This window comes from Nerophis lumbriciformis, linkage group LG08 (genome assembly GCF_033978685.3).
Source record: "Nerophis lumbriciformis linkage group LG08, RoL_Nlum_v2.1, whole genome shotgun sequence".
Lineage (NCBI taxonomy): Eukaryota > Metazoa > Chordata > Actinopteri > Syngnathiformes > Syngnathidae > Nerophis > Nerophis lumbriciformis.
The window spans coordinates 4,672,501-4,685,605 of NC_084555.2; the positions used below are offsets into that span (position 1 = coordinate 4,672,501).

The 13,105-nt window shown below is 42.9% G+C and overlaps 1 protein-coding gene across 4 annotated transcripts in view; it reads left to right on the forward strand.

The window, feature by feature from the left end:
* fermt2 (FERM domain containing kindlin 2) overlaps nt 1-12,823 on the forward strand; it is a 93,712-nt gene extending 80,889 nt beyond the window's left edge. For all 4 annotated transcript variants that reach the window (XM_061968165.2, XM_061968166.2, XM_061968167.2 and 1 more), the window contains 3 exons: nt 3,314-3,438; nt 3,514-3,655; nt 11,556-12,823. In XM_061968165.2, the coding sequence (XP_061824149.1) occupies nt 3,314-3,438; nt 3,514-3,655; nt 11,556-11,729 (441 nt within the window). In that variant the 3' untranslated portion in view covers nt 11,730-12,823. The remainder of the gene's footprint in view (nt 1-3,313; nt 3,439-3,513; nt 3,656-11,555) is intronic.
* The last annotated feature ends 282 nt before the right edge of the window (nt 12,824-13,105 follow it).

Consider the following 13,105-nt stretch of genomic DNA (forward strand, 5'->3'; position numbering starts at 1 on the left):
TGAATTTTGTCTCATTATTTAGCTATAAATGTCCTTGTTGTTCAGTAATGTTTGCTAGCAATATCAAGGTTCAGTATATGCTGTTAAGCCTATGAGAGATTTATTCATCTACTTTATTAATACTGGTAAGGATATTGCCTTGATGCTAACAAATATCACCAAAGGATATGTGGAATGTTGTCATCCGTGTCAAATAACGCACTTTCCTGCACAACAACAACTAAGCTTTTAGTTTCTGTTATGAAAATCGACAACAAAAATACGGTGGATAATTCTGATATTTGTTACTCGGACTTAACATGACTTTAGTTCATTTGCACAAGCAGGTCTTCGTAGTTCTATAGGCATAGCAACCACAAAATAACACACACTAAAACAATCGCTTATCCTTTTTTACGTTTAGTTCTGCTCTCAAACACTAATAATATAGTAGAGAATAATCTTGAATGCATCACAGAAAGTTTCTCAAACAAATCAAATGCTCAAACAAACATTTTCCAAAGTGATAGCTGCAGACACAAATGGTCCGTATTCCGTATTGTATTCCACAAGATGATGAAGGTGATATTTTTAAGAGCCATTTCCTTTCCCTGACTTTATTACCTTTATGAGCCACTTCTTTCGGGACTCTATGAAAGTTATTTCCTATCCCTCTATAAGATTGATTGGAACACCCAAAAACAGAACTGCAATATGGCATTTTCTGCTCAAACTCTACACTCACTCTCACTTGTTTTAATACTACGCTCAAGATGCTTGACCATCGTGTGAATTAAGCCGCGCGGAAGAAAAACGGACATATGTGACGTCATATGCAACCCAGCTGTAGATTCACGTAAAAAACAAAACAAACGATGCCATATTTTGATACCTTTGTTGCACGTGACGTCACTTTCGGTTTCAGACTAAACACCCACTCACGTACACAAATAGGTCAAGCATCACTCGGAGCGGACTCGGACAAACTCCCTCTAAGTAATGCTGCAAATGTTAACACCAACATAGCCAGTATGCTTGGGAGGAAACCCTCAAACGTTAAGTAGGGCTCCACTTTCAAAATACGCAAATTTTATGCTAATTAATATTGGATTAGTATAAGCAATTTTACATGACAATTATAAGACCTCCAAATTTGTTAATGAAAACTACAAGTTGTTACAATCAAACAGGTGCTGTGTAATAAGCACAATACAGTATAAACACTTTTTAGGGCGCAACGTAACACATTCAGCTTAATGGAAAAAGCTACTTCATAGTTAAACTGTAGAGTACTGCCATCTAATGTCTTGGAAGTGCAATCGGGACGGTATAGCTCGGTTGTTAGAGTGGCCGTGCCAGCAACTTGAGGGTTCCAGGTTCGATCCCCGCTTCCGTCATCCTAGTCACTGCCGTTGTGTCCTTGGGAAAGACACTTTACCCACCTGCTCCCAGTGCCACCCACACTGGTTTAAATGTAACTTAGATATTGGGTTTCACTATGTAAAGTGCTTTGAGTCACTAGAGCAGGGGTCGGCAACCTTTACCAGTCAAAGAGCTATTTTGACCAGTTTCACAAATTATAGAAAACAATGGGAGCCGCAAAATTTTTTTGAAATTTTAAATGAAATAACACTGCATACGAGGTTTTTTTGCTTTGTGCTATGTATAACCAGGGGTCTCAGACACGCTGCCCACACCTTTATGTGGAATTTGAAAGCTGGTGCGGCACGCGGGTTTTTATTTAATGGCGCTTGTCAGCGTCATGCGTGCCGAGATGGTACAGCATATAGCACCCACTACAGTCAGCGTGCCTGATCAGCCACACGTTGAATGAGGCTCCCGCTCTGCTCACGTAAGTAACAGCATGGCATACTTGGTCAACAACCACACAGCTCACACTGACGGTGGCGGTATAAAAAAAACAACTTTAACACTCTTACTAATAATGCACCACACTGTGAACCCACACCAAACAAGAATGACAAACACATTTCAGGAGAACATCTGCTCCGTAACACAACAGGACAAATACCCAGAATCCCTTGCAGCACTAACTCTTCCGAGACGCTACAATATACACTCTCCCCGCTATCCCCTAGCAGCCCCCCCCCCCCCCCGCTACCAAACCCCGCCCACCTCAACCGATGTGCGAGGGAGCAGGTTTGGGGTCTGGGCGGGGTTTGGTGGTAGCAGGGGTGTATAATGTAGCCCGGAAGAGTCAGGGCTGCATGGGATTCTGGGTATTTGTTATGTTGTGTTTATGTTGTGTTAAGGTGCAGATGTTCTCCCGAAATGCGTTTGTCATTCTTGTTTGGTTTTGGTTCAAAGTGTGGCACATTATTAGTAAGAGTGTTAAAGTTGTTTTATATGACCACCGTCAGTGTAACCTGTGTGGCTGTTGACCAAGTATGACTTGCTGTCACGTATGTGGGCAAGCAAAAGATGTATAATGTTTAACAAGTGTTGGGCTGGCACTCTGTTAATACAGATTGTAGAGGGCGCCAAATGTTGTACCATCATGGCACGCCCTTATTATAGCCGCAAGGGTGAAAGTCGTTGAATATTATCCCCGGTAGTTTTCTGCGAGAGGCACTGAAATCCGGAAGTCTCTCGGGAAAATTGGGGGGTTCAGCAAGTAAGCTGCTGAGCCGCATCAGAGTGATCAAAGAGCCACATGCGGCTCCGGAGCCGCGGATTGCCGACCCCTGCACTAGAGAAAAAGCGCTATATAGATATAATTCACAATTCACTTCAATTGCATTGCGAATGAAACAAGATATAACAACTAGACAGCACAGTTATCATAAACAGCTCATTTTTAAATGTTACATTAAAAAACAACATTTTTATTATCAAAACAATAATTATTAAACACACAAAAATACCGAAAACTGGTACCGTTAAGTTTAGTTTAGTTCCGGTTTTGATTCCAAGGTACTGTATCGGCTCAAATATGAACGGCATCCATCCCTATTTGTAGTGCTTGTGATGACATCAGCCATGTTGTTAGAATCCACTACTTGTGTTAAACATTGACATTTACAATATGATGAATGCATGACATCATCCACTTCATTGATTCATTCGCCACATTGTTTTCTATATCGATTTCAAGGATTGTAAAGTTTAGAGAAAGGTATCGTTCTTGTTCTTGCACACAAAGAAACAGGAAGTATCCTCAGCCTTGCACTTGTCTTCCTTTGGTCTCCTCTGTGGCTCACGTGGATGTGTGTCGGTCATGTGACAGCTGCGTACACATCCTGTGTGCGTTTTGGCGGTGATGGTCTAAAAAAAAATGAAGCGTCTAAAGATGGTCACTGTGTGTTTGTTTTAGATCTCAGCCCGCATCCTGGAAGCCCACCAGAACGTGGCCCAGATGAGTCTCATTGAGGCCAAGATGCGCTTCATCCAGGCCTGGCAGTCCTTGCCCGAGTTTGGAATCACTCACTTCCTGGCCAAGTACTAAAAGCCTCTTGTCCGCGACCTCACTTTTTTTTTATCAGCGTGTCCTCACATGCTTTCTGTTGTCTTCAGGTTCCAGGGCGGGAAGCGTGAGGAGCTGATCGGCATCACCTACAACCGCTTGATCCGCATGGACGCCAACACCGGAGACGCCATCAAGACCTGGCGCTTCAGCAACATGAAGCAGTGGAACGTCAACTGGGAGATCAAGATGGTACCACCTTTACTTTCACTGTGTCAATACTAAATAGTACCATGAAAAACTGCTAAAAAAAAGAACTACCGTAGGGTCTCCTGTTATTACTTTTATCCAATAAGAGACTGAGGGCAGCAAGAAAACATAGCTTTGCTGTTATGATCTATTGCCCGGATCATAGTTTGTTTACGTTTATTTAGGTTTTGATTCACTTGTGGTTTAAGTTCTGTTTCAGCACCCCTGTTTTGTGTTTCTTGGTTGTCATTAGGGATGTCCGATAATATCGGACTGCCGATATTATCGGCCGATAAATGCTTTAAAATGTAATATCGGAAATTATCTGTATCGGTTTTAAAATTATCGGTATCGGTTTCTAAAAGTAAAATTTATGACTTTTTAAAACGCCGCTGTGTACACGGTCGTAGGGAGAAGTGCGGAGCGCCAATAAACCTTAAAGGCACTGCCTTTGTCACATATCTACGACTTTTCTCACACACACAAGTGAATGCAACGCATACTTGGTCAACAGCCATACAGGTCACACTGACGGTGGCCGTATAAACAACTTTATCACTGTTACAAATATGCGCCACACTGTGAACCCACACCAAACAAGAATGACAAACACATTTCGAGAGAACATCCGCACCGTAACACAACAATCGTAACAATCTTCGTTCAATGAATGTTCTGCAATTTGTCGTCCCCAAAGTAAGAACTGAACTGGGCAAGAAAGCATTTAGGTTTTCAGCACCGAAGGCTTCACGAGTGAGGGAAGAGTGGATCGTGAGATCGACAGGCGGATCGGTGCGGCATCTTCAGTAATGCGGACGCTGTATCGGTCCGTTGTGGTGAAGAAGGAGCTGAGCCGGAAGGCAAAGCTCTCAATTTACCGGTCGATCTACGTTCCCATCCTCACCTATGGTCATGAGCTTTGGGTCATGACCGAAAGGACAAGATCACGGGTACAAGCGGCCGAAATGAGTTTCCTCCGCCGGGTGGCGGGGCTCTCCCTTAGAGATAGGGTGAGAAGCTCTGCCATCCGGGGGGAGCTCAAAGTAAAGCCGCTGCTCCTCCATATCGAGAGGAGCCAGATGAGGTGGTTCGGGCATCTGGTCAGGATGCCACCCGAACGCCTCCCTCGGGAGGTGTTTCGGGCACGTCCGACCGGTAGGAGGCCACGGGGAAGACCCAGGACACGTTGGGAAGACTATGTCTCCCGGCTGGCCTGGGAACGCCTCGGGATCCACCGGGAGGAGCTGGACGAAGTGGCTGGGGAGAGGGAAGTCTGGGCTTCCCTGCTTAGGCTGCTGCCCCCGCGACCCGACCTCGGATAAGCGGAAGAAGATGGATGGATGGATGGATGGAGCACCGAAGGCATGGAATAACCTACAATCGAATATTAAACTTCAAACCCTAGTTACGTTGAATGAGTTTAAAACTTCTGTGAAAGGACTGCAGTCTACCTTGTCTGTATGCACATGTGTCATGTGAGCAAGTTTTAATGTGATGTTTTATGTATTTGTTTACTGTTTTTAATGTAACCTTGCTGCTGCCCTCTTGGCCAGGTCTCCCTTGGAAAAGAGATCTTTGATCTCAATGGGATTTTACCTGGTTAAATAAAGGCTAATAATAACAACATAAACACAACAGAACAAATACCCAGAACCCCTTGCAGCACTAACTCTTCCGGGATGCTACAATATACACCCTCCGCTACCTCAACACCCCCCAACCCCGCCCACCTCAACCTCCTAATGCTCTCTCAGGGAGAGCATGTCCCAAATTCCGGTACAGAGCCCACATAAGGGCAAGGAAAAACTCACAACCCCAATGGGACGTCGATGCACTTTGTGACTTCAATAATAATTATGGCAGTGCCATGTTGGCATTTTTTCCATAACTTGAGTTGAAGTTGTTCTCTTTTATTTTGGAAAACCTTGTTACATTGTTTAATGCATCCAATCAATCATCAATCAATCTTTATTTATATAGCCCTAAATCACAAGTGTCTCAAAGGGCTGCACAAGCCACAACGACATCCTCGGTACAAAGCCCACATACGGTCAAGGAAAAACTCACCCCAGTGGGACGTCGATGTGAATGACTATGAGAAACCTTGGAGAGGACCGCATATGTGGGTAACCCCCCCCTCTAGGGGAGACCGAAAGCAATGGATGTCGAGTGGGTTTGACATAATATTGTGAGAGTCCAGTCCATAGTGGATCCAACATAATAGTAAGAGTCCAGTCCATAGTGGGGCCAGCAGGACACCATCCCGAGCGGAGACGGGTCAGCAGCGCAGAGATGTTCCCTGCCGATGCACAGGCGAGCGGTCCACCCCGGGTCCCGACTCTGGACAGCCAGCACTTCATCCATGGCCACCGGACCTGTGCCCCCCCCCCCCCCCCCCCCCTCAAGGAAAAGGGGAGCAGAGGAGAAAAGAAAAGAAACGGCAGATCAACTGGTCTAACAGGGGGTCTATTTAAAGGCTAGAGTATACAAATGAGTTTTAAGATGGGACTTAAATGCTTCTACTGAGGTAGCATCTCTAATTGTTACCGGGAGGGCATTCCATAGTACTGGAGCCCGAATAGAAAACGCTCTATAGCCCGCAGACTTTTTTTGGGCTCTGGGAATCACTAATAAGCCGGAGTTCTTTGAACGCAGATTTCTTGCCGGGACATATGGTACAATGCAATCGACAAGATAGGACGGAGCTAGACCGTGTAGTATTTTATACGTAAGTAGTAAAACCTTAAAGTCACATCTTAAGTGCACAGGAAGCCAGTGCAGGTGAGCCAGTATAGGCCTAATATGATCAAACTTTCTTGTTCTTGTCAAAAGTCTAGCAGCCGCATTTTGTACCAACTGTAATTTTTTAATGCTAGACATAGGGAGCCCCGAAAATAATACGTTACAGTAACCGAGACGAGACGTAACGAACGCATGAATAATGATCTCAGCGTCGCTAGTGGATAAAATAGAACGAATTTTAGCGATATTACGGAGATGAAAGAAGGCCGTTTTAGTAACACTCTTAATGTGTGACTCAAACGAGAGAGTTGGGTGGAAGATAATACCCAGATTCTTTACTGATTCGCCTTGTGTAATTGTTTGGTTGTCAAATGTTAAGGTGGTATTATTAAATAAATGTCGGTGTTTAGCAGGACCGATAATCAGCATTTCCGTTTTCTTGGCGTTGAGTTGCAAGAAGTTAGCGGACATCCATTGTTTAATTTCATTAAGACACGCCTCCAGCTGACTACAATCCGGCGTGTTGGTCAGCTTTAGGGGCATGTAGAGTTGGGTGTCATCAGCATAGCAATGAAAGCTAACACCGTATTTGCGTATGATGTCGCCTAGCGGCAGCATGTATATACTAAAGAGTGCAGGGCCAAGAACCGAACCCTGAGGAACTCCGCACGTTACCTTAACATAGTCCGAGGTCACATTATTATGGGAGACGCATTGCATCCTGTCAGTAAGATAAGAGTTAAACCACGACAAAGCTAAGTCTGACATACCAATACGTGTTTTGATACGCTCTAATAAAATATTATGATCGACGGTATCGAAAGCAGCGCTAAGATCAAGAAGCAGCAACATAGATGACTCATCAGAATCCATCGTTAGCAGTAGATCATTAGTCATTTTTGCGAGGGCTGTCTCCGTAGAGTGATTTGCCCTGAAACCGGATTGAAAAGGTTCACAGAGATTGTTAGACACTAAGTGTTCATTTAGCTGCTGTGCGACAATTTTTTCGAGGATTTTCGAAATAAAGGGAAGGTGGGACACCGGTCGGTAGTTTACCATGAGGTCAGGATCAAGGTTAGGTCTTTTGAGCAGAGGATGAATAACCGCTTTCTTGAATGCTAGGGGAACAGTGCCAGAGGAAAGTGATAAGTTTATAATATTTAGCACTGATGGACCTAATAATACAAAAAGCTCCTTGATAAGTTTCCCAGGAAGTGGGTCAAGTAAACATGTTGTTTGTTTTGTAATAGTTCCTCTAATGTTATTTCATCAAAAAGAGAGAGACTATCCAGCGGGGTATCACAACAGAATTAGGCATGATAATGTGTTAATTCCACGACTGTATATATCGCTATCGGTAATTAAGAGTTGGACAATATTGGAATATCGGCAAAAAAGCCATTAATTAAAATAGCCAATTTTCCACATTCTTGGAAGAACTGTGGAAAATTGCTATAAAGACACTTTAGTTGTCATGGGTGCTGATTGTTTTCACCTGCCTCTGATTAGTGTTCGGGACGTTCACCTGTTCACCCGGGCATTAATCAGAGAGCTATGTAGTCCTGGCTTTTCGCCTCACTCATTCTGCTGCTTTTATTTGTTTTCATGCAACGACTTACGACGTTAGCTCCCCGTGCTTTGTTTGTTTGTTCCTGCCTGATTTATAAGATAAATCACTGTCTTACCTGCGCTTTGGCCTCCGGAGTTCCTGCTGCATCACTGGGAGAACAACCCGCGTCCACGCTGTTACAGTTGCAGCAAAATGGAGACTGTGGACTAAAATACTGCACATGCTCCTTCCGTCCTCTGGACTTGAATAGTTTGGCATTCAAACAACTTGGAAGCCAACATGAGAAACAGGAGCCATCCAACATTATTGCCACAGAAGTAGGTACTATGAGCTACTTTCTATAGTACCTGCTTTGTGTGGGGTACAAACGTGCCAAGTGGATACCACACGGGTGATGTAATCCAGATTTATTGTTGGCGCGCCATTGAGGAAGGAGAGATTACAGGTAAAAGCCAGTAAATTAGAATATTTTGAAAAACTTGATTTATTTCAGTAATTGCATTCAAAAGGTGTAACTTGTACATTATATTTATTCGTTGCACACAGACTGATGCATTCAAATGTTTATTTCATTTAGTTTTGATGATTTGAAGTGGCAACAAATGAAAATCCAAAATTCCGTGTGTCACAAAATTAGAATATTGTGTAAGGGTTAAATTTTGAAGACACCTGGTGCCACAAACTAATCAGCTGATTAACTCAAAACACCTGCAAAGGGCTTTAAATGGTCTCTCAGTCCAGTTCTGAAGCCTACACAAACATGGGGAAGACTTCAGATTTGACAGCTGTCCAAAAGGCAACCATCGACACATTGCACAAGGAGGGAAAGACACAAAAGGTTATTGCTGAAGAGGCTGGCTGTTCTCAGAGCTCTGTGTCCAAACACATTAATGGAGAGGCAAAGGGAAGGAAAAACTGTGGTCAGAAAAAGTGTACAAGCGATAGGGATCACCGCGCCCTGGTCAAGATTGTGAAAAGAAACCCATTCAAAAATGTGGGGGCGATTCAGAAGGAGTGGACAGCTGCTGGAGTCAGTGCTTCAAGATCCACCACCAAGAGACCCTTGAAAGACATGGGTTTCAACTGCCGCATACCTCGTGTCAAGCCACTGTTGACCAAGAAACAGCGCGCAAAGCGTCTCACCTGGGCTAAGGAAAAAAAGAGCTGGACTGCTGCTGAGTGGTCCAAAGTCATGTTTTCTGACGAAAGCAAATTTTGCATTTCCTTTGGAAATCGAGGTCCCAGAGTCTGGAGGAAGACAGGAGAGGCACAGGATCCACGTTGCCTGAAGTCTAGTGTAAAGTTTCCACCATCAGTGATGGTTTGGGGTGCCATGTCATCTGCTGGTGTCGGTCCACTCTGTTTCCTGAGATCCAGGGTCAACGCAGCCGTCTACCAGCAAGTTTTAGAGCACTTCATGCTTCCTGCTGCTGACCTGCTCTATGGAGATGGAGATTTCAAGTTCCAACAGGACTTGGCGCCTGCACACAGCGCAAAATCTACCCGTGCCTGGTTTACGGACCATGGTATTTCTGTTCTAAATTGGCCCGCCAACTCCCCTGACCTTAGCCCCATAGAAAATCTGTGGGGTATTGTGAAAAGGAAGATGCAGAATGCCAGACCCAAAAACGCAGAAGAGTTGAAGGCCACTATCAGAGCAACCTGGGCTCTCATAACACCTGAGCAGTGCCAGAAACTCATCGACTCTATGCCACGCCGCATTAACGCAGTAATTGAGGCAAAAGGAGCTCCAACCAAGTATTGAGTATTGTACATGCTCATATTTTTCATTTTCATACTTTTCAGTTGGCCAACATTTCTAAAAATCCCTTTTTTGTATTAGCCTTAAGTAATATTCTAATTTTGTGACACACGGAATTTTGGATTTTCATTTGTTGCCACTTCAAATCATCAAAATTAAATGAAATAAACATTTGAATGCATCAGTCTGTGTGCAATGAATAAATATAATGTACAAGTTACACCTTTTGAATGCAATTACTGAAATAAATCAAGTTTGTCAAAATATTCTAATTTACTGGCTTTTACCTGTATGTGTCTAGAAATGACTCAAACAAACCGTGCTGCTCTGCTTACTAATCCACTGGCTTTTCATTTTCTTGCTGCCCTCAGTCTCCTCATGGATAACGTGTCTCTTTATGCAGGAAACTTTCATTCTCTACGTTCCCCATTTTGCTGCAGAACTATTTTCATGCTGCCCTCAGTCTCCTTTTAGATAAAATATATGGGTTCGGCTTCCTTCCACCTCCAAAGACATGCACCTGGGGATAGCTTGATTGGCAACACTAAATTGGCCCTAGTGTGAGAATGTCTATCTGTGTTGGCCCAATGATGAGGTGGTGACTTGTCCAGGGTGTACCCCGCCTTCCGCCCGAGTGCAGCTGGGATAGGCTACAGCACCCACCTCTTGCGACCCCAAAAGGGACAAGTGGTAGAAAATGGATAGATGTCTCTTTATGCATAGAAGTAAATACAGAAACCTTCATTCTCCACATCCATTATTTGTTGCAGGCCTCAGTTTTCATACTGCCCTCAGTCTCCTCTGAGATAAAATAAGTCTCTTAATCCACGGAATCATTTACAGAAGTGTTTGCCATTTTGTTGCAGAGCTTTGTTGACTTACTGCCCTCAGTCTCCTCTTGGATAAAATAAGTCTCTTAATGCACGAAATCACTTACAGAAGAGTTTGCCATTTTTTGCAGGCCTCAGTTTTATTACTGCCCTCAGTCTCCTATGAGATAAAAATAAGTCTCTTCATGCACGGAATCACTTACAGAAGAGTTTGCCATTTCGTTGCAGAGCTTTGTTGACTTACTGCCCTCAGTCTCCTCTTAGATAAAATAAGTCTTTTAATGCACGGATTCACTTAAGTGTTTGCCATTTTGTTGCAGAGCTTTGTTTACTTACTGCCCTCAGTCTCCTCTTGGATAAAATAAGTCTCTTAATGCACGGATTCACTTAAGTGTTTGCCATTTTGTTGCAGAGCTTTGTTTGCTTACTGCCCTCAGTCTCCTCTTGGATAAAATAAGTCTCTTAATGCACGAAATCACTTACAGAAGAGTTTGCCATTTTTTGCAGGCCTCAGTTTTATTACTGCCCTCAGTCTCCTCTGAGATAAAATAAGTCTCTTCATGCACGGAATCACTTACAGAAGAGTTTGCCATTTCGTTGCAGAGCTTTGTTTACTTACTGCCCTCAGTCTCCTCTTGGATAAAATAAGTCTCTTAATGCACGGATTCACTTAAGTGTTTGCCATTTTGTTGCAGAGCTTTGTTTACTTACTGCCCTCAGTCTCCTCTTGGAAAAAATACGTCTCTTAATGCACGGAATCACTTACAGAAGAGTTTGCCATTTCGTTGCAGAGCTTTGTTGACTTACTGCCCTCAGTCTCCTCTTGGATAAAATGTCTCCTTCTGCATAGAAGTAAATAGAGGAGGCTCGTGTTGAACTCCATTGTTCATGTCTCGTTCCAATGGATGTGTTCAGTTGTGTCATGAAGTGATGGCCGTGACGCTGCAGTGTTTCCAAAGTAAAGCTCCTTCCAAGCCGCCATTGTTTGTGTGTCTCCAGGTGACGGTGGAGTTTGCGGACGAGCCCAGCCTGTCGTTCATCTGCGCCGAGGTGGACTGCAAAGTGGTGCACGAGTTTATTGGAGGTTACATCTTCCTGTCCACGCGGGCCAAGGACCAGAACGAGACGCTAGACGAGGAGATGTTCTATAAGCTGACCAGCGGCTGGGTGTGATGACACGGTGCTGGGTGTCTCCTCCAGTCTTTTGTCTTTTAAAGTCCACAGCAGCTTTTCCTCACCAGGTCACTTGTTTAAAAACACTAAAAGCCTCCATGCTCTAATTCAGCCGCCTTATAAGCACTTCGACTGTAACGTCTTCTTGTGACCTTTTTATCGGAGGACAGACTTCGATCACGTGACCTCGGCGGCCTCCGTCGAGTCCGGGTACGTTTAACTTCTTCACAATCTTCCAAAGCAGGATGAAGATTTACTGTGTTGGGGGGTTTTTTTGGCTTTAATTTGACGTTTAACCGTATTTCGGAGGACATTTTGAATTTGCGCTTCTTTGCATGCATTGGTTAAAAAGTCAATAATCTCAATTTATCTGTTAGTTTTATGCCAGCCTCTCTCTCACACCAAATAGTATTATTATTGTTGTTATTATTACTACACACCAGCAAAAGACCACAAGAGAATGAAGAATGAATTATGCAAGCTTTTTCCCTCATGAAGGAGCAGTAAATGAAGTATTATTATTTTTTGTAACTAATGTAAAAACACAGGTTTTATAGAATTGTACAGTCTTTCTTGTGTGCGGGGGTTAAACGTGTTTGTTTTTCTTCATCCTATCAGAATTTAAGAGGAAATCAACATGTTGAAGATGGATGAAGATAGTTATAAATATAAGATATTAGTAGCTTCAAGCTTCAGGTTTGACATAAATATATATACTTTTGCCTCTTTCCTGCCATTTATTTGCCTTTTTAACAAACGTCACCTTTTTTGTCAGCTTGTGTCACATCTGAAGTGTTTTATTGTTATAATTATTATTATTATTATTATTAGATATGAAGGAGATACAGTACTACAGACTCTAGAGCTTGGAGTCCAAATCACTAAAAAAAAAAGGAAAAAACAAACAAAGAGAGAGAAAGTAAATTAAAACACCTTTTGCTTGTGTTTACTTTTTCTTTTTCTCTCCCGCATTTGTTTTATTTGCCTGCTCCTGGTGTCAGGAGCGGCGGTGCATGTCCTGTTGCTCTGTTTTTTTTGTTTTTGACTGTAAAAATGCATTTATTTTAAAAAAAATAAAGTAATTTTTATTTACATTTTTGCACCCTGTTATTTGTGTACTTTAAAACGCTATAAACATTACAGTACTATTAGTGCGCAGGTGTCAAACTCTAGGCCCGGGGGCCAGATCTGGCTCGCCACATTTTGTATCTTTTCTTGCTAAATGTAATAATTATTTCTATTTTGACAGAAAATAAATGCATGTACTTCTTGCGACTGCATATCTTTTACACTTTAATATTTAATAATGCAACAAATATTATGCATTCCAAACTTTTTTTTGTTGAAATAAAAATAAATGCTTGAATATCTGCTCG